General features: G+C 36.0%; 1 protein-coding gene across 1 annotated transcript in view; it reads right to left on the bottom strand.

The window, feature by feature from the left end:
* zbtb40 (zinc finger and BTB domain containing 40) overlaps positions 1-23,299 on the bottom strand; it is a 95,620-nt gene that overhangs the window by 19,149 nt on the left and 53,172 nt on the right. The window contains exons 12-16 of the mRNA XM_039754923.1: positions 16,750-17,172; positions 14,718-14,924; positions 8,018-8,182; positions 4,837-5,051; positions 4,542-4,704 (exon numbers count right to left, since the gene is read on the bottom strand). Coding sequence (XP_039610857.1) covers positions 4,542-4,704; positions 4,837-5,051; positions 8,018-8,182; positions 14,718-14,924; positions 16,750-17,172 — 1,173 coding nt within the window. The remainder of the gene's footprint in view (positions 1-4,541; positions 4,705-4,836; positions 5,052-8,017; positions 8,183-14,717; positions 14,925-16,749; positions 17,173-23,299) is intronic.

The raw sequence follows: 23,299 nt of genomic DNA, 5'->3' as shown, positions 1-23,299 counted from the left end.
GAAGTTTTCCTGAATAGGTTAAAAAGAAATACGATCATGTTGTGTTGTAAAATGGAAACAGAAAGTTCAGTGAAGCTCAAGGGAAAAATGCTGCACTTGAGTGATTGCGGTAAACAAATGAAAATTGTAAATGTCTAATAATAATAATAGTTAGGTCTGCACTGGATGAGAGGCAATGTTGAGAGAGATGATCTGATGGATGTGAAATATGCAAATATTGGCATCCAGAAACTTCCTGGGATGGAAACCTTCAGGGAAGACTGCAGAGAAAAGAGGTAAGCAGCACAGAGCAGGCAGGCACCGGGAAGAAAGCATTGAAGCTGTGTAGAATGCACTGTTAGAGGAGGATCATTGTGCAGTAGGATTCTCAAGTATAACTTTCTCTGGTAAGTAGGCAAGCTCCAAGACCAGAACATTGGAACACACTTGAGGGATTGTGATATTAATGATATTGTGCTCCATGGTTGGAACACAAGAGTGGGGTGCAGAGACATTTATGGCGTGCTCTAAACCTGAAACATCGGAGCTTCTAAGTTGTAACCTTCTTTATCCTAATGGAAGGTAACAATTTGATGTAAATAGTTCTCAGCTCATTACAGTTTTTCCATTGTTTTGATTTATAATGAATGGGCTATTGACTCAAACTCCAATAAATCTTTAAGCTTTGTTCATTTCCTTCACAACAAATACAGTGGTTCATTACACTATATATACAAATTTCACATTATCCCTAATGATTACCTGCTTCAACTGAAAAGAATATACTTTCCTATAAAATTGTGCTTTGCAATAATCAACAACAAACACCAAGTCACTAAGAAAAGTAGAAAAAAAGCAGGAATTGGCCTAATGCAGGACATTTTTTCCTCATGAACAGCTATTTATAGCATGCTCAAGACTAAGCAACTTCAGTGACCTATTAATACTATTATTACTTATTATTTGTCTGATGCCTTTATCCAAGGTGACTTACAACATTTCAGGTATAACTGGTAATATTTCTTTTGTTTTTGCATTTGAAGCCGAGGCAGGTATAATGACTTGCTTATGGTCAAACAGTGTCAGTAGTGACAGTGGGACAGTAGTGATCTTATGGTATACACTGTTATCACCACACACAGCAGTAAGTGCCATCCTCTACAGCAGTGATTCTCAAACATGGGCTGCCACCAGTAATTCACAAGTTGCTATTCTTAATAAAGTCAGATGGTCACGAAGTGAGTCGCCACTCCAAAGATCTTGCTCGTTCAATCTCTCTGATGATCTTTCTGAACTATAACATCCCCTCCCACCGCTCTGACAATCACACTCAAGTGTTCAGTGGGGAACACCCCCAGCACTGACAACTGTGTTAAATTCATCAAGGAGGCCGAAAGACAATTACCTGGGAAAAAGTGAGTCACATCATCAGAAAGGTTAAGAAATACTGCTCTAGGATGCACCATTGTGAGTGCTGTGCGGAGCTGCCAATAGTGTGGAAAGCTAGCTAAACAATTAAAGGTTCACGACTTAAGTCTATACTCTATAGCCAACTGTTGTATTTTTATATTACTGCTTCACTAATTGATACTTAAATCCTCCTTTTGATTATTTGTCTCATTTATTGTAATCTGGCTTTCTTTAAATTTTATAAAAGATACTGAAATGCACTCATAAAACTTTTAAGATATTCATTATTAAAAATGTAATATAAAACAAAGTTTAACTGAAAATTGCTGCAATGGAAGAAGGTACAGCTGGGAATGAAGAAGACAGCTACACAGTTGGAAGTTGTCAGGTATGGGCACGGCATGTAATCATATTAAAGACTCTGTAATGACAACACTGAAGTACAAATGAACACCTATATTTCATGGATCATTTATTTTGAAAAGGAGAACTTCTCTGTTTAATAATAAAAGTATTGTGTGTACTTTTTTGTGTGACTTCTGTAGCTTTGACTTTTTTTCCCCATTCAGAACTCCTAATTTTCCAAAAACATACTGTTTTGCTTTGAATTGCCAAATATAGTTTTAATAATGTGTAACAGTGATGGACTGACAACCCTTCTAGACTTTGTTCCTGACTTGCATTTGTTGCTGCAAGGATAGGCTCAAACCCCCATGAGCCTAAAAATAGATTAAATAGGTTTGAGAATGTTAAGCTGTCTTAGTTGATATATCAGACAACTGTCAAGATGCATTATCAAATAGATTATATCACAGGTAATGACAGCCTAAAAAATCTAATTACAAAATCTTATCAAAACTAACATCTCATTTAAAGCCTCATCCACTACTATTCTACCTGCTTACTGGATAGCTTTCTGCACCACAAGCTAGTTTAGTGTAAGTTAAGACAATGGAATAATGACTATCAGTGCTAATGTTTGTTACCAATATCTGAAATGATTTTGATAAATGGGGAGGGTAATTTTGAAAAAATGCTGCAAACACAAATTGTTTTAGATAAATTTACCTTTCAGAATAAACTGTATGATAATACAAATGGGTAAATGAACAAATACCAAACCTAGACAAGGGCCCGTTTCTATCAGAGGCCGCACACAGCAAAATCTTTTTTTTTTTTTTTTGTATCAGTATACTGCTGCTGGATTATGTGAATTCCCCCTTGGGATTAATAAAGTATCTATCTATCTATTCATACCAGAACTATTTACCATTATTAAGCACCTTAACAGCATGTCTCTTGGCTGAGAGAAGAGACTGGAGTCACATTAACACTGGGAGAACAAACAAAGCAAACTAGACTGAATCAAACCAGCTTTTAAGTACAGCGAGATGAAGGTGTTGCTCACTGCCATTTGCCAAACTCCCTGCTACAAGCACATGCAGTTTAGAGTTTAATATTAAACCTCCCACACCTAACCACAAAAGCCATTAAGTAAGACAATAATTTTCCTAAAATAATTGACAACACAACATCTATAAACTAAAAAGTGAGAAATTTTAACACAAGGGAAGGACATTCAACTTTTGTAAGCTAACCAACATTTGTTGTAAGAAAATCCTCATTAACACACAGAGATCTTATGCTCAGCCATCACACCATACAATCACTGGGAGCCACCTGGACTTGGTCTTGGAGCAACCGGCTCAGACACTGGCACCTTACGCTTTTCCCTGACTCCCCCTAAATGCAAAGGAGAGGTACTTTAATACCACACGTGATTGGGGAACATAGCCAGATGCTCTTGAATGATGGTGTCTCGATGCGTCAAATGCGAGGCTGCTCTACCAGCAAATGAAGTTCTGCAGCATACTGATTGCATATGTACGAGGGTGATTAGCATGCTCCATTATATGGATGTTTCAGGGCAACATTCAAGGAGGTTAACATACACACATTTACAAGGTGATTGTGATTTACAAAGGCTGAATTGCATAGCAATGTGTGCACTCCAGGATTTATAAACCGGTTTTCTTTTTGAAAAACATGGTTTCCTGCTTTTTTTGGCATGTGATTAATTTTCATGCTCAAATCCACGAAATGTTTTATAAATAAGCTCCCAGGTCTGAAAAGTGACCCTGACTGCAGACATAATGCACTTGCAGCTGTAACTGTGGCTCAGCTTTGCCCAGAATTGACTACTACTGTGCTACACTTCACCTATTAAAGAACATCTTTTCTATCTCTATACCCCTGGTAGCAGGTCAGTGACACACTAATCTTTTTAGGATTTGTGTCTCTTAAGGTCAAATTTCTGCGTGGTTGTATTCTTTCTGCTTCTCCTCATTCCTGGTTTAATTCAATAGACATTAAAAATGATAGAAACTTTCACTTTAAGCTGACGATTTTTTAAACCTTGTGAGGGGCCAAGGTAAAACACAATCCTGTTTTGACAGATTATATCAGCACATGTTCACAAGGTGTACATGCATGAAGATAACCATTGGTATAAGACCTTTACTTTTACGCATATGGGAAGTACAGAAAACTAGCAGTTTACCATAGCAAGTTTAACTTGCTGGACTACCCTTTTAACACTAGTGAGCTTCGTTTTTCCTAGTTTAGCCTTCTGTCTGCTGTCTCAGCTAGCAAATCTGCTTTCAAGTCAAATAAAACACAGAGTTAAATAATGCAGCTATAATTGTCCTTTAAACAAATTAAAGAATGTGAAATATTATAATCATCTTACTATATATATATACATATATTATAGCTGAATCTTTTTCAGGTTCCCAAAATTGAGCAAGTACTGACTTGGCAAGGTAGCATCCAGCATGACTCAAACATGTAACAAATAAAGTTTGTTTTAAAAGAGTTTAATACAATTTTTAAAAAAGAACAAATTGCATGCAGAATAAAAGGCAAAAAAGAAAAAAAAGGTTTCTTCTCCATTTCATAAAAGGCAAAAATTGAAAAAATGGTTTCTTCTCTGCTTCTCTTAATTTTCCTGTGGTAAACTTTAGATACTTTCTATACTTAAAAGTTGTGATACCTTTTCTAAAGAATTTCACTGTGCTTGATAAACATAATACAAACAACCACTACCAGTAGTATTACTACTTCAAATAGAAAGGCAAGGATTATGGACTAACCTGTGTGACTTGTCTTCATGTGCTTATTGAGAACAGTTATGCTGGGAAATGATTTGTCACAGGAGTTACACTGAACGGAGGGGAACTTCAAAGAACGATGGTTTTGAGCTGCAAATATGGCAGGGTGATGGGTGCGGTTGTGATACCAGAGTCCTGACAGTTGCTGTAAAAAAAAAAAAAATCCAAAATTTCAATATTTAAAAATGTGAAAACAACAAATAAAACATAAATGACACATACAGATTTGTCTTACTTTATACATAATTGTAGCTGAAAAGCAATCAGCATTTGGTACCTGGTAAGCTTTGTTGCAGATCTCGCAGTTGTATGGCTTCCCTCCAACATGAATGACCATGTGCCTTTCTAACAGAAAAGCAGCACTAAAGATCTTGCCACACAGTTCACATGGATGATACTCCCGAGGATGGACCTCCTGAATGTGTATTTTGTGCTCTTCCAAGGTTGGGAAACTCATGCGGCATTTCTGGCAGTCATAAGGATCCTCGATATCTTGCCAAAGAAATATAACCATTGCATAATTAAAATGTTATACAAGTGCATTTTACTGTAGCGCACAAAGATCCAACTCCATCAATCCATGATATTCTCCATAAGACTGCACTGATACAAATACTTTACAGTGACGAAAACTGACACCTTTGAATTATTGCGTTGGCAAGGGATTATGTGTAAAACTATAGGTTACCTGAAAAAGAAATGCATTAGTATAAGAGGAGATCAAACTCAAGCTGTTCTGGGGAGGTCAATGAACAAGTCTTCACCTTTCATACTTCAAACACATCATGAGTAAGAAAGAGGAAGACATCAGGCTTGACAAAGTCTAAGGTCAAAGCAAGAGATGAAGACCTGAAATGCGATGGACTGATACAAAAACTGTAGCTATGGATGCCCCTCTATCCAAGATTAGCTAGTTGGCTCAAGTTTGAATAAAATCCATGGAAAGCAGCAGTTTATATTGACTAGATGGCACTTAATTAACTACACCTGACTTTGGTTGTGAACAAAGTCATGGATATTGTTAGTTTATGTAACTATTTTGTGTATGGCAGGCACACGTTTTAAATTAAATTGTGTATTTTTCAAACATGGGAATGGTGCTGGGGATAGCACCTCTGTTTCCCAGTTCCAGAAGACTGGGTTGGAATTCTAGACCGGTCACTGTCTATGTAGAGGTTGAGGGTTTCCTTAAGATACTGTGGTCTTCCACTGTAGAGTAAAGCAAATATAATCAATAATGTGTATGCCACCATAATTCATACTTTAAATATTCACACAGGTATGAATGTAATTTTTGCTATATGTAAATATTGATAAATAGACTTAGCCTCATATACAGAAGTATTTTAGTGTGTATCAGCCATAAAACACAGTGTATGTTAGACAAAGCTCTTAAGAAACAAGCTACAAAACGAGACACAGCTGGAGGTCAAGCATAAAGTCATATACCTAAGAAACTGTACATATGCGCTGGCTATAGAGTAAAAGAGAAAGCAGGAGAGTCATATACAGAACTGTATCACTGCCTGGAACAAGGTGTATAAATACTATTTGAATACAGGTTCCTGTATAGATAGCAACATCAGAAATAGTGGAGGGGAATGAGAAAGAAGGAGCACAGGTTTGCCATCCATCAACTCCATTACATGAACAGATCCAAATGACATTCATCAGCCAGTTCTGCTAGGGCAATATCACAATTAAAACTAAAAGCATCTAATTATGCCTGTAATGAAATTGATATGCAGAGAATCTGCAGGAAGTATGTTCTTAAAATACTTTGCTTTTCAAATTTAGAATGTTTTAATTACTGTTGGAGCGCTGCACCCTGTGGCTACATTCTTGCCTGTTTTATTTTGAAATACGTATAATTAATAATGTACAGTGGAAATCAAAATTCTACACACCCTTATTGAGGCTTCAGGTTTTTTTTTCTTAAGAGAGCAAATCACAAACTCTTCTCAAAGATACAATCAATTAATATTACAAACATTATGTTTCAAAAATAATTCCATCAAAGTGAACACTCCACACTCCATTCTCAAAGAGCTGCTTGAAAAGACAGTCCAGCATAGGTGCCACCAATGGGGAGGCATACAGGCAACTGCCCATATTTCTAAAGCTGGGGGATGCCACAGCAAAGCTAGAGAAAAGTCACAAAATGGTAAAAATTGAGTTGAAAAATTTACATCAACTACATTTAAGTCTATATGTTATGACCAGCTACTAAGGCTACAGTCTGACTCCAGTTAAAAGTGAAATTTGTCTCATATCCAATTTTGATTTAGAAAACAAACTGCTTAAATAGAAGGTGTAGTTTTGATCCCCATGGGAAAATGACCTTGAGCTGGTGATAATGATTTGCTAACATTTTTGTGTGTTTTGAGAAACTGTAAAGTGTCACAGCACACTCTACCAAAAGAGATGAAAACAAGTAAGCCATGTGTTTTGTGTGTGTACATGTGTGTTGATTTTTTGGCAAGAAGGAAGGGAGGGCGGCTGCCTTTTGTTAGACTTTTTTCAAAAAGAGCTTTCTTTCTCAGTTGCTGCTTGTTGCAAAATTTGAGTTTTCTCTCATTTTAGTTGCTGCCTTTCTGAGACTTCTGTAAAGAGCTCAAACCCGAAGTTGTTTGATAAAAAAATGGGAATTTTCAAAGAGAATTTCTCTAATGGAAATGGACACTTAAAAGGAGTTTTCTACCCACTGCTGCTTAGCTAGATATTTTCATGGAGCTCTTTCTGTGGCAAGCAATCTTTTTCTTTTCATTTTCAATTAAGAGTATATAATTTGCAATTAAAGTAAAGAAGGCGATCTGTGAATTGTCATATGAATGAATGAACAATGAAATGACCCCATAAGAGTGATATAATTCTTTGTATTGCTTATTATTATTATTATGGAAAAAGATTATCCGCTGTGACAACCCGTAATGGAAGCAGCCATTTTTGCTCTGCAAAAATCTGGATTCAAAAAAGTGTAACACTCCAGATCTTGAATTGCACAATTACCACTTTCCCAATCTGAAGGGCTACCTCCACTAAAAGTTGTGCAAATGATGAAGACATCAAATCAGCTACAAAAGAGTACAAACCACCAAATGCTCTTTTGAGTGGTCTAGAAAAGCTTAATGAACATTCATAACACAAAATGAAATTTAGTGTCCACAGGGATTAATTTGAAAAATAACTTTTTGTTGGTGTTTTGGATGTTTCTCTTAATAGGTTGAGATCAAAACATTTTGATTATAGCTTGCAAGTATCTGCTTATATAAAGATGAGTAGATAGATAGATAGATAGATAGATAGATAGATAGATAGATAGATAGATAGATAGATAGATAGATAGATAGATAGATAGATAGATAGATAGATAGATAGATAGATAGATAGAATTTGGTAATAATTTGTTTTAGGTGAAATGAATGATAAAAGACTCATAGCTCCTTTAAACTACTCACTGTGGAATGTGCGTAGATGGACAGAGAGGCCATTTGCTTGGCTGAATCCTTTGCCACATTCCCTGCAAACATAAGGCTTGTCTCCAGTGTGCGTCCTGACATGGCGAGTAAGTTCAATAGACTGGGCAAACACAGCATCACAGTACTGGCACGCATACATTTTGCCTAAAGAATTAAAACAGAGTGGAGTTAAAACTTGTACTCCTCACTTCTTTGCTTTACCCCCAAAACCAAATCATGTATTGTCATGGAGAAAACTTCTTCAGAAAAAAATGAAGAAAAAAACAAAAACACAGTGTTTCTGAGTAGGCAGTCAGAATTTGACATTGCAAAGCATATAAATCTGTTGTAGAGCATATACAGGTAAAGCCATCTCAGTTCAGTGAAGTGAGCCCCTTGTTCTGGGTGAGTCTCATATTTATTAAAATTCTTATCTCAAAACATCCCTGCTGCACATGTTTAACCATCACCTGCTTTACACATTTTGTCATGACAATGAACTCACTCAATGCCTCTTCTCATAACAATCAGCTGGTCTTGTAGACTTTCTCATAACAGTCTTCTTCTCAGTAGACCTTCTCATAACAATCTCCTTCCCAATAGATCTTCTCATAACAATCACTTTGGCACAAATTATGTACTTGCCACCTTGAGGCGACCATCACCCAATCACCTGTCCATTAATTCTCACATTCCTAATCTTGAGCTGTTAAAAAAGTGGTGGCTTTCAGTTAATCACTTCTCACCATTAAGTTGGAATCAGGACGACCCACATGTGAAAACTGGACCACTCAATTAATAATTATTTGTTGTGCAACAGCATACTTAACGCTAAAGTCATAGGCAGCTGCGATGTTAGGCAATAGCATGCAGACTCACACTATCTTTGACTTGCCAGCACAAAAACCGAGCTGCTAGGAATGGAAGCAGGTGGACATGAGCTAACAGGCATCCACTCAAAAGATAGAAAAACACAAGCATTTAATAACCAACTCTTAAACTCTAATATAGCTCAAGCAAGCTAGTACAATGCATTTTGGTTTAACAAGATTGCCTAAGGTATTGGTAAGCCTTGATATATAAATTTAAATGCAATCTAAAATGTTTATATGTATAAGTGCTAACATGAAAGCTTGCTTAGTTTTCTTAAAATTAAATGCCTGTGAAAGCTTTTTAGTCTTCTTTCAGTAAGATGCCTTAGCATCTGTGTTTCCCTCGGAGAGCACAACATCCTGGTCTGACTGAAGTGTAAAACATAACAATTGAAGGGACAGGCAGGCCGAAAATAGAGGCCCTTATGCGAATGAATGGTGACCTACAAGCCATAAGCTTTTAATAGGTAACAGTTCTGAAACAGAATTTAGTAAAATAAGCAGCTTACTATGTGGTATACTGTATGTTGTGTCAGCATGAAACAATGGTTAGTGCTGCTGCCTCACAGTTCCAGTATCCTTTGTGCAAATCTCAAACCTAGTCATTGTCCATGTAGAACTTGTCAATTGAATGGAAAAACACATTAAGATGGTTTATACTGTGAAAGTAACCATAAAAAACAACAGAAAACATGTTCTGAACATTTGTTAAGATATCAAGTATTGAAATATTATTAGGGTGGCATGATGGCAGAGTGGTTTGTACTGTGGCTTCATAGATGCAGCATTCAGGGTTGCAATCGTATACCTTTGTCTGTGTGGACATTGCAAGTTCCCCACTTGTCCACATGAGGTTTTCACAAGGTATGTCATTTATTTCCACACATCTCAGAAAACAGGCTTGCTAGGGTAACTGGTGGTTCTAAATTGACCCACTATTAGGCTGCACATGTTCATAACTAGGTCCTGTGATAGACGGGCCTCCTTTTCCCAACTGGTTTCTGCCTTGTGCTAAATGCTATTGGGATAGACAATAACTCATCACTAAACCGAGAATGGTTTTGCTACTACATTTAATCAAAAACAGCTTCCATAACACAACCTCATATTAAACACCTTTAGTGTTTTGGAAACAGCTTAACAAGAATTAAATGGTTAAGCACAAACAAAAAGTGCAAAATGAAATCATAAACTAAATGAATCACTTAAAAATGTTTTTTCAAATGTACTTATCTTTTTTTCTAATTCCCTGCTCTTCATGCAGTTCTCAACAGTCACAATAAGATTTTAATTGTCCTGAGCACAATTACAAGTGCTATAATATTTTATTTACTGTATTTCTTGATGGGCAGTGCAGTGACACAGTGGTTAGCATTGCTGTATCACAACTCCATGAATATTTCTGTGTGAATTTTCAATCATGTCTGATTGGAATTTTCTCCAGGTATACCGTTTTTTTCTCCTATAACTCACAGATCTATGATATTTATTTTACTGGTGACTTTAAAGTGTCCCAGTGTCGGTATGCAAAGGTACATTGTGTGACTGTACCCTGCAATGGACTGGTACCTCACACCCAGTGTTGGTTCCTGTTATGGACCCAGTGCTCATATTTCTTCAGAACACCAAACTGGTAATCCAAATCCAAACATAGATGAATGGATATTTATTACTTCTCATACTTATATATAAAAAACACACTAATTTAACAATTATGAACCAGAACATACGCATAAACTTAACATATTTTTATTAATTGATTTATTTTATTTATATAAGGCTTTGCAAGTCAATATTAAATGCCACTAAATTTCAGTTCTTCTATAGTGCCTGAGGAATTGAAAGCATTAGTGCAAATGGTAGCAGCACTAACCTGCACAAGAAGAAGCTAAACCAAAAGTGGATTTAACTTTCTTATAATCTGAAAATACATACAAGTGTAAAGAAAATTTAAAAAAATAAAGATACAAAATAAATATATCTGATAACATAATTATTTATTAAATGCTATCTGCAAACTTTAAGCTGCTGTCCTGCAGTTCTTTGGAGCTTGTTCAATATTACAAACTTTTTATTAATTTTGGAGACTCATAACAGCAATGATGAGTTCTGATTCTGGGGTAAACATATTGAAATATCTTTTGTTTTTTGTTCAACTATGCAACTTTTTATATTCCAGAAGCTAGCACTTGAAGACTTGTTATGCAGTTGACTAAGTCCTTACATGTCTCATTCAATTTTGCTTTTGAGCTGGGCTGCCAAACAGATAATTATTTTGTTTTGTCTTTTTTTCTATTTCATGCCATTTTTCAAGCTTTCCGTTTTTGTAAACTTAGATATTTTTACGACTACAATTAACTGTGTATTATCCAAGAGCTTAAAAATCAGATGAAAATGTATTGAGAGAAAGACATTATTCATAGTTTTAAAAATACAGGCATTCTTGATAGTGCATTTAAATTCTGTGTCTGGTCACTCTGACAAATAAGCTCATTCATTTGATGATATAATCTTATTAAGTCAATGCCTTTATTTCAAATGTGTGTATTTTAGAAGAGATGCATATGGCATTGAACCAGAAACAAATAAACTAAAGCATGGAACTGTGAAGCACTTTGAATGCCAACAGGCTCCACTCCACGTAACGTGGGCTTCACTAACCTGATACATGATAGTCAGGCTGTCAAATTAATTATAACCCAATGTTCCTTGAAAATTTGCACAATACCAGTATCACTAAAAAAATGACAGAGTGTCAAACAAAAACCCCATAGTCATTTAAAACTGTGAAAAGAAGTTAAAAAACAACCCACACAGTGAAGTCATATTAGGACATCTTCAGTTTTTCTTTTTTTTTCTCTTTGCATTGACTTGAGAAAAGTGTAGATACCTATTTTTAATATACTTTTTTTATGAAAGATGTTACATTATACAAATGTAATCTAAATTGATTCATAAAATAAAGAGGTTCACCCATGTTCATCTTTTCCATAAAATACTCATACGTTTTCAAACCTATCAAACCACTTCAAGGCCATGGGAGACTGAAGCCTATTCCAGCTGCACCAAAGAAGTCTTAAAAAAAATTACAGTTCCATTTTCATCATTTTTTGCGAAAGAGAGATTATTTTGTTATATTATGGAGAAGCCTTCCCAAAATGTTAACAACCGAGACTTCTTTTAAGCAAATTGACTTATTTTAAATAAGTCAGACATTATGTTAAACAAATAACACATTTCCACACTGAAAAACTGGAAAAACAAGCAAATTCTCTTGAAGCAGGCATAAAAAGTAAACCAAGCATACTCTTCCACACAGAATGTGTTCAGAAATAGCATAATTCGGCAGGAGAAACCTCTACAGCCAACAGATCCGTCTTGGATCTTAACAATAAAGGGGGCAAGTCTCTTACTCCCTCTCTTCTACCAGGCTGCCTGCCTGCATTCCTTAACTGGGTGACAGATCTTAAATATGGAAGGACCTACATGTTCAAGACAACAATGGGACAGCACCCCAGTCTGCAGCCACAAAATATTTCAATTTAGAAGAGGCGGTGTGGTTCGGCACCTGCTGTTCAGGGCTTAGAGCCAGTAAACAATGCCAAGGAACAAATTAGTTGATTAAAAAAAAAGTATACTTTAATTGCTAAACCTTTCTAAAGTAGGCCAACTACAAATACAGCATTAACATAAGTATAAACAAAAAAAATATCAAATGCATTATGCAAAAAAGAATAATTTCATCGCTCATGCGCTAGATAACACAATAAAAATTTCTAGTTTTGGCAGTTAAGCAGTGTTCATCATGTGTCAGGTATTACTTGATTTAAACCTGAAAAAATGTATTCTTTCATATTAAAATAAAAGAAAATGGGGGTGGGAAATAAAGTTTTAGATTATGTGAAAACTGTGTTTATGTGCGTTTCACAGAATACTCAGATTTTCCTGTTCATATCCCAGATTAGGTTAACTGGTTATTCTAATTTGACTTGGTGGGAGTGAGTAATTTAGTGTGCCGTGATAGACTTGTGTTTCCTGTTTAGCGACCATTGCTGCCAGAATAAGCTGAAGTTTGGAAGACCCAAGATTGGATAAAACAGATTAGTACATTAAGGTAAGGACTGATTCAAACAAACAGGGTCATTATGTAACTTGATGACAAATGTGTAGTTATTTTTGTTATTCAATGCTGCACATCCTCTCTCTACAACACTATCATTTAGTACTTTTAGCCAATGAATTCTTCAGCCTTTACAAAGCATCACCTTGACAGTGACCTACCTTTAGCCAAGTCAGACATTTTCTTCCCTTTTTATTCTTTTGTGTATTTGAGGGGGTTGTTCTTGTTAATTGTTTATTTTTTTTTGGACACACACGCTAATATTATACATGAATGCAAACTTGTAATGCAGCACCACAATTTAGCAAAGTGACCGTGGCACAAAAATCACCCAAATATGGAAAGTTAAAAGCTGAATGTGTACTAGCTAGTCACTAATGGCACATATTTTTTTAGTCACTTATCATAAAACTCTGTTGCATGTGTGAGCTTTTTAATTGCTAGTGCATTGTAGAGGGCTGGAACTATGATTCTAGTTATTCCTTATTTCAAACCGAAAGACATATCATTATGCCTAGCCTAGCGAACATTGCATTCACATATCTGTATCACATAACGCTGATGTGACATTCATATGACTGGGATGACGGCAAGACTTACTCCTCCACAGAGCCTGTAACAGTAGGTTTCCTGTTCAAATGTTTATGCATCTCTGATATCCTGTTGTGCCACACGAAATCAGACCTACACATCTTTCTTTTTTCCTGCGTTCAGAGTAAAGTGTTCCCAATCCTTGAGAGTCTTAGGTCGCACCGTCTTTTCTGCCACTTGCTTACCGTTCCCCTTTTTACAATGGGTTCACAGTTGAGAGAAGTAGTGACGCAATCATGCGCCACAATTTATTAAACCTAATGATGTAATCAACCAATTGATAAAAGTGATCCTTACCAACATTTTTAATAATCAATTATTATCAATAATGTTGATTAGCTGTTGAAGCTCTACTGTGTACATATTGATACAGTTTATTGTTGTAGACACCAGACTTGGCAAATAATCCCTGTTAGGGTATATTTTCTGCAAACCCTGAGCATGTATTGGAGGAACACTATGTTGACCCAGTGATTTAAATGCATCTTACTTACACACAAGCACTCGGTTAAAGAATGACAGAAAAAATGGCCTTTTTTGTCATAACACCCAAAGAAGAAGGCATTTTGAGTAACCATTTCCTTTTTCATAATTTACTAATTTCTGCTGTATAAAGCACATTTCAAAGTTGAATTTTGAAACTGCAGTGTCAGCTTCTGATATGACATTTTCTTATGACATTTTATCCTTGACCTTCTAATTTACTTACTCAACTCAGTTTACTGTGCCATCTATAATTACTGTTCACATTATTTCATTTTCAAAGCATCTTCTGATAGTATGCACGAAAACAAGCACTGTATAACATAAATATGTACTCATTGATTTATTTAATGAAATCGCTCTTAACTCTGCATATCAAGAATAACAGCTGAGTTACTTCAATAATGAACCACCAGACTCAGATCCCCACTTCAAAAAATGTAAAAATAGGCACAAACATTGGTACATTAGACAGACTAACATTGGTGTTCATTCCTTCCATTAAAGCAATGTTCAGTTGAATTTTTATAGATAGCAGCACATATTACACCAGGCTAACCTTTAGTGTAATTTACAGCCATATCATGGATCTTTTTTAATTAACATATCTTTCCATAAGTTCCTGTCTACGTACCTTCAGAATGTTTCTTCTTAGTGTGATACGCCAAGGCAGCAGCCTGTGTGAATGACATATCACAGTGTTTGCAGAGGAACGGCCTTTCCCCAGTATGAAGCCTCTTATGGTTCTTAAGTGTGGAGTTGGCAGCAAACTTTGCTCCACATTCTTCACAGGAGAAAGGCTTTTCATCATAGTGGTCAGAACGTTTGTGGTATAGCATACCTGCCAAAAGAAATAAACACCACAAAATTTAAGCAACAGAAATTTAGCTCATTTCTAGCAGTAAAAATTTCTAGCCCTGCCCTTGCTGCCATTAAAAAAAACAATAAAACATGAAAGCTAGGATTTATGCTCTAATAATGAAAATATTTATATCTGCATCAATGTACAACAAGCTTAAACCTTAAAATGAAATAAAACATGCCAAGGTTCATTACATAGGTTTTTAAGTATGCCATCTTTGATAACTAGACAATGCCAAACTAAGGCAAATGCAGTGGGAAGTGACCACCATTCCTTAAAATATAGTTTAGGATCATTGTAACAATTAGACAACATATATTTAAAGCATAAACTTGGAAAAAAATCAGTAAAGAAAAGTAAGATTTATCTTGAATCACAGAGGCAGGGCAAGGAGTTCACAAGTGTCTTTAAAAGCAGTCTTTCTTAAAACTGTATTCTTGAAACCTTATACAAATAGTGTGATGGACAGTCGGGGCTATTACCCGGCCTGGATGCCCTCATGATGAAAAGACCAGGTTGGGAGAGAGCTTGCACAACAGTGACAGTGCCACGGGCTTGGAGCTTGAAAGCTCAGCTCTGTAGGGGTCCGTGATCACCACCAGGGGGCCCATGTAAAGCTGCAGAGCCCTACTTTGTGGGGTTTTCACCACACTTGGGAGTGCTTCCAAATCTCGATAACAAGCCACTTGAAGTACACCCAGGTGCAACATAAAAGGAGATTCCTGCCTTCATTCAGGGAGCCACAGTTGTAAGGAGGAGGATGAAGCTAGCCGAAGGCGGAGTGGAGGCGAATGAAGACAGAGAGAGAGAGAGAGAGAGAGAGAAAGAAGACAAAGTGCTGTTTTATTTGACTGTGCTTGCTGTACTCTGCTTTGGTGCTGTGTGGGGAACAAAGAGAAAAAAAGTTTCCCCAGTAGAAGAATAAAGCCTTATGTGTTGCTGGACTTGTGCCTGTATCTGTTGTGGTGGGTGTCTGGAAAGCTGGAGCACCCCCTAGTGGCCACAATATATATGGGCCATAATGCCTTATATCAGCTGTAGCTACAGGAAAAAATCAGTGGCAATCAACAAATGTCCTGAATTTGACACAACACTGATTGCATCTCTTGATACACTGATCTGAGCTCACGCAAACCCAGAAAGCAGAGGTTCCTTTCTATGTCATTATGTCTGTGTTGTTTGATGCATGCAGTGTTGCATTTGTCACTGCATTTGCATGTTAACTAAACTGTACATATTAATATTACTGTGTTTATCATATTTTTTATTTACCTTACTGAACTGTGTTATCAACTGAATATTATTTTCAAGATATGGTCTGAGCAGCCTCACACAAAGCTAAGAATCAGAAAATTTTCTGAATAAAGATCCACATAAAAAGGAGGAATAAGGAGTTCAAGGAATGAATTTCATGTTTACATAAAAGTGAATAAAAAAATGTTCTTTGTCAAAAATGGCATATGAATTGGGTCAGATTAATTTTAGGTGAGGTACATTAAGCAAGCATTGTTACATTGTACTTGCAATAGTATAGGTTTCATATGAACAGAACTTAAGTTATTACCAAATATTCACAGCACAGACACATTTAGAAAATCTCGGAGGACACTTTGAAGCATATACTTCATATCTGATTCTATCACATTTTCCTGCAATTAAACTGAAATAAAGAAGAAACTTTAAAGAGCAGGCAAATCATAGCTAAAAAAACAATATGTAGTGCAAACTCAGCGTTTAAGAATCATCAAGCATTTAAAACAAAATGGTAATAACATTTGATAATCATTTTAATGCACTTTTTTACCTGACTGATGTGCAAAGGTCTTTCCACAGATATCACAGGCCACTGAAGAATGCTTCTTCTTTTTAGGCATATCTGTGTGGAATTTTGTATTGTGCACCTGGAGGGCTTTGGCAGAGGCCACTACTTCCCCACACTCTGGGCACTCTGCTGGCGTTAAATTAGCCAAGCGGCAGCGTTTCTGATGCACCTCCATGCGACATTTGAACTCAAAGTTTTTTTTACACCATTTGCAGGAAAAATTTGCTTTGACAGATGTATCTTCATGTTTCACATTGGCATTCTTTTCAGTCTCACTGCTGACCCTTTCTGCTTCTTCATTTACAACAGAGGTGCTGCTATCATCATCCATTACTATCATATTTACTGTCGATTTGACCCTCCAATTTGAAACCTCCTCATTCGTACATTCTTTGGATTCACTTTCTAAAAAAAAAATGAATAGAACATTTTTGCAGGATGGTTAATACTGAATGACACTTCGGACTCAGAATAGTTCTATAGTGCTGTTATAATTAAGAAAACATTCTCAAACATGCTTAATCCAACTCTAGTTTTGAGGGTGTCATAGCCTCTCACAAGCATTGGACAAAAGTCAAGAACCACTGAAGGAACAACTCACATACACACAGACCCCTAAAGGAACTACTGTATTACTATCACAAGTTATCATGTGTTTTTAGGCTGTGGGAGAAAAAAAATGCATGCAGACCAGGCAAAATATATACAAAAAGTGACCAATTGTGATATTCAAACTCATGACATTGCACTTGTGTGACAATAGTGCTAACCAATGTGCCACCGTAATTTTGATTTCTATAGTGCCAATACAAGAAGTATTCACCCCCTTGGATGTTTCATTTTATTGTTATACAGCATTGAACTGAAGAGGATTCGTTTGTTGATACTGATCAACAGGAAAATAATCTTTAATTACCAAATAAAACATAAAACAGTTGATCAAATAAGTATTCACCCCTTTAATATGATACACCTACATCATCACTGGTGCAGCCAATTGGTTTTAGAAGTCACATAATTAGTTCAATATTAGTCAAGGTATATCAACTGATTGCAGAATAAATGCTCCAATTTTTTCTGAATCAGTATGGTTACCTACTCTAGACATGAAGAACAGAATTCTGAAAAGAGATACTCGCTGCAGTGGCTGAGGTTGGAGAGACTGTGCGTACAACAACTGTTACCTGGGTGTTTCAACAGTTACAGTTTTATGGAAGCATTACAAAGAGAAAGCCACCCTAAAATAAAAAGAGAGAGAGAGGAGCCAGCTGGAGGTAGGATCTGTTGTCTGATGAGACCAATATTGACGTTTCTGACTTTCAAACTAAACATGTTTGGTTTAAGTGAAACACTGCACATTATCCAAAACACACCATCCTAAACACAAAGCATGAAGGTGGCAGAATCATGCTGTGCAAGGCTTGTGAGGTTTGAGGATAAAATGAATGCTGCAAAACACAGGGGAATCCTGGAGAAAAATCAGAAGAATTCTGCAAGAAACCTGAAACTTGGGAGGAGCAGGGCAAAATCCCCAAGCACAAAGCCAAAAGAACACTGGAATGTATTAAAAACACCAATGTTAATATCCTGGAGAGGCCTAGTCAGAGTCTAGATCTCAATGAGATTGAAAAAAGCTGTTCACTCACCATTCCAATGTGACCTGACAGAACAAGAAGAATAGGGAAAAATTAAAGACTTCAAATGTGAAAAGCTGATAGAAACGGAGGAGGACACAGGCGCAAGGCTGCCAAAGGTACATCTAATAAATACAGACTTGAAGGGGCTGAATAATTTTGGAATCAATTATTTTGTGCTTTCTAGTTGTCAATAATTTAATCCACTTTGCCAAGATCTGTTTTCACTTTTTTTCTGTTGGTCAGTGTCCAAAAATTCGAATTAATCCCACTGTGATTAAATGTTGTATAATAATAAAATATGAAAAACTTTTAATAGGAAATGTATATTGTAAACATGACAGAAGGAGGAATTATAGCCTTAAATACAGTAATCGCTGGCTACATTTATTTTTACAGAAGAAAATAACATTAAAAAAGTAACAATTCTAAACACTGTAATTTAAAAAAAAAAGAATAACTCAATTCTAAATCTCAAAAATGTCTGATACGACTGGTAGTGCGTATATACCACCCACAAACACCAAAATGTCACCCTTTAATTTACTCCTTGAAAAAGTGTTCAGTTGACCTCTTCGCACAATAAAATAAGAAATATCAGTTGACTCCTCCTTGTACTGCATTTAATTTTTTTTTTTTTTTATGCAGGTTACACTAGTGTCTGCTTTTTGTTTTGTTTTAGTTTCTGACAGAGTGTATAATAATATATAAATGCAACTACTAGAAAATAACTGGGAATTTGCAATATTCACCTCTAGCAATGCAGATACTACTAACAAATTAAACATGAGTATTTTGCACCACTTTTCATTTCACAGGTTGAAATGACACACCAATTCCAAAATGTTTAGTAACAAGAGAAGTCAAAAGGGGATTCTCCTGGATAGAAATATGCATTATTTCCCAAGGAGACTAGAGGGCAGGCATTGCAGTAAATGCCGGGTTGCTTGATCCTCAGTGCATATGGGCTGGCAAGAAGTTGCAAAACTACCTGGCCATTTGGAGGCAGTGATGAGTTTACCTTGTTAAGTGAGATATTAATTTGCCTCCATAAAGGAGTGGAAGGAAACATGGAGATCTGGAAATCCTCAAGACACAGAGGATGCATGGATCACAATGTCTCTTTAAAGGAGAGCAAGTCCCAAACTGCCTCAAAGACTCAAACCTCTAATAGATATCAAATGTTCTAGAGGTATCTCTAGACTGGTGTTTATTTAGCCATGTTAAGGCCATTCAGGAACTGGGAAGTGATTTAACAGTCAAAGTGATACCAGGAGGTAATTTAAAGTAACCTCAAATCAGAGATGACTGGAGTCTGTGCCTGAGAAAAGTGTTTAAATTTTAAAATAGTTTAAAATTGTACACTGCATTGCAACTACAATTAGCTAAAATCTATCAGAGACAAGAAGCATCAGTTAAAATCTATCAAAGACAATAAGCTAACTTTTTCCACACGCTCCACATTCAAGATTATTTTGGTGAGAAAATGTGTTTATTGGTCTGATGGTATGAATTTTAAGATTACTGGTAATCATTTAACACCACTATTTGGAGTATCTGCATATGAGATAAGATATGCAACAAAAATTATTATATGTTGACTTGTTTTACTCATCTGTAAGAATCCGAACGCAAATCCACAACTTAATGTGAAAGCAATGTCTTACATTATGTAATACTAAAAATTCCAACAAAATCATTTTTTTTTTAAAAAGGAATAGTTCCAAGTTTGCTTAGAATTTGGCATGTGTTCATCAATGCTGTTTTAAAATAAACCAGTTATGCCTCTAGCTCAGCTCTGCATTTCTTTAAATGCTTTAATATAAATGAGGAACTCTCTCATAATGAGCTCCTTCTACACATAGCTATCTAAAACAAGACAGGGTTGGGGTCTTCATATAATATTTATTTTTAACATTCAGTTTGAAATATAATATTGATGATATTCTTTGACTAAATTGTGTTTGGCTTGTTTTGAAAAAGAATAAAACAGGAGAGAATTTAGGGTGATGGATAAGGGGCAGATGGAAAAAAGACCAATGTGGCTTAAGAGGAAAGGAGGAAGAGAAGGGAATGGGAGGAAGACCACCATAATATTTGGTGCTAGAAGAGACATGGGCAAGAGGGTAAGCCAGAAGACCTGGTACACATTTGATCAAGCAGTTAAGCATGAAGGCTTGGATATGTAACATGGTTTATTTTATCATTGACTTTTTACTTCATATTTTCCCTTGACTGCATTATATCAATAAATGCATTTCTTATTACAGGGATGTACAGGCACCACAAGGAGGCCTTGTCTTATTAGCCCATTTGAAAGCACAGATGTTGGATGACATTTCAGCCCAGTATTCAACCAGAAATGTTTTTTTCTTTCTATCTCTCCATTTGTGAACCAACCTAATCCAGATTTACATACACAAAGCAAAAAAGGCAGGCTTTACACAGATAATCCAGGCTTGGATTTGAATCTCACCTACATTAACAAAGGCCACCAAAAGCAATAAAAGTTAACTTTTGCACAGATTGGCATATAGGCTTTAGAATCTCTTCACTTTGTCTGAAAGTACAGACTTTCTAAAGCATTATATGTACCTAAGTTATAGAAACAATGCAATTTGCATGTTTGTTTGTTCATAATAACTTAGCTGCAATAGGAAATGTTCAAATCTATCAAAGGTAAACAGTCAGTTTCTATATGCTATACAATTACCAGAAATCACTAAAATGTAAATTATTGACTGTGGGATAAATTACACTATGGATCCTATAAAGAAGCCAAACTATACTGAGAAAGAATCTAAGGTTCAATCAAAATGCAAAATGGATTTCAGCTTCATTGTTGAGCTCTAAGGAGAGCCAGAAAACACTTTGAGGGATTGAGATTGTTACAGTAACAGAAATATCTTGTGTGATAAATTTGTTAGTCTGGTATCAAAGGTAAAATTCGTATGGCAGAATTCCATTATCAAAAATGTAAATATCTACACAAAAGCAGGCACAGGAGAAGTCACAGAAGTCACACGTAAAATAAAATGGGGCTTCTGAAATTACAACTTTCATTAAAGTTGAAAGTTTCATTATGTTTTGTCTTTCAAAGTAAATAAACAAACTCTTAGGTTTTCATTGTGCCAAATATTTCATGAAGCAACACACTTGAAATAAACAATAAAAGTACAGAAAATGATACGGTGGACAGCAACATACTGCATGTACTTTTTACTGTTTCTCATTATTTTTTCATGTTATTTATTCATTTTCACAATTTCTATGACATTTCTGGGCCTGGAATTAATTCTGCAATTTCAAATATTTTCAAGAAAGCGTAGGAGTCATGAAATAAAAATGGAATCTCTTGGGGCAGGTTATTTAGATCTTATCTACTTGAAGAAACAGCAAGTGTAATATTGCATAAAACACTGATGAAAACTGCTTTCAGTTTCCAACAGACTGAACTCTGCATTCTCAGTATCTTTCCTTTGTTAAATAAAGTGATCAGCAGTGATCAAATTATGGTATGCATAGGGATGTAATTTTGTAACTTCAGGGAAATCTTTTTTACTTTAACAAGGTGATCTTAGCCAAGCAGGAAATGTCAGTGGCCACAAATCACACAATGATTTTCAGCTTTAAGTGCTATTTTGTGGCTGAACAAGTCATATTTCATATAGCAACTTTCATGGGAAATTCAATCACAAATCAGTTACACTATGTGCACGCACACAAAATTGAGCACCTTTCTTATTAGAACTAGCTGAAAAGTTCTATCAGTGGTGTGGAAATTTAATATGTATTAAAATTTCAATTTAAAAAAAAAGCAATGTGCAAAATTTAAACATACAGTCATTTTTAACCCTCTGATGAGCTTTGCTAGAGAAGGAAAGTTAAAGAAAATTCAGTGGTGGAAAAAATACAGATAGCTGATATATTAAAAGCATTCAAGGTTCTACAGATTTAAGTACTTATTAAAACTCTGTGCATGAAAGCTTTAACTGAATCAAAGACGTTCAGGTTGGGCTCCACCATGAGATCAAAGATTTCTGGCCAAGGTGAACTGTTAGATAATAAGTTTGGTTCAGATGTCACTCCAGTATTGCAATGAATGACTCTAAGGACATAACAAATACGTTCACAGTTATTTAGTAGTTGTCTAATAGCATTACAGGTGCTCAATGCATGCAAGGCGACAAAAATAACAATGATAGGAAGTGCTAACTGCGTCAACTTAAATGTAATCCACTGCCGATAAACACCTACAGTCTTTAATACATAGATAAGGTTTCATTAGCAGCACAGAACCATAACACTCAAACAACAGTTTATTTTATATTACATTTACTTTAATAAAAAAGGGGGTCACTCAGTTTCACCTTACCAAATTGTAAAAATAAAGCCAATACAAAGTCTTACCTAATGTAGATCTTCTTAGAAGCTTGGTTCCATGAAACCTACAGTACATCTGCTAAGGATTCTAGCTCCTGAAGAACCTCAAGTTCATGGGCTGCTGGGTTAGCGAATGTGCATTGCAATAAAGAAAGGAACCATCCCAATTGGCCTTTAGAGATGCACTGGTAAGTTATGAGTAAGAGGTGAACACTGTCTAAGGGCATCAAGACCCATTTAGGGGTGTCCAATCAGTTTCAAAGTGTTGTAAATCTGGATGGCAACTCTGATAACACTAATGCTTTGACAGGAATGAGGAGCCACAGCAGATAAACGATCTCCAAAAACAGATGAAGTAGTGTTATTAGGGGACTTGGTTACCTGGAGGAATGACAACAGGTTTGCTCCAGTAACAGTTAGTCCTAAACAATGTCCTGCCTTCAAGGTAGTGAAGTGTGAGACATCACTGGGTATATGGAAAAGTTCCTATCCAGAGCTTGGGAGTACAGCATATC

This window comes from Polypterus senegalus, chromosome 6, assembly GCF_016835505.1.
Source record: "Polypterus senegalus isolate Bchr_013 chromosome 6, ASM1683550v1, whole genome shotgun sequence".
NCBI classification, from domain to species: domain Eukaryota; kingdom Metazoa; phylum Chordata; class Cladistia; order Polypteriformes; family Polypteridae; genus Polypterus; species Polypterus senegalus.
The sequence above is the reverse complement of the archived record's forward strand: the minus strand, read 5'-3'. Positions and strand labels throughout refer to the sequence as shown.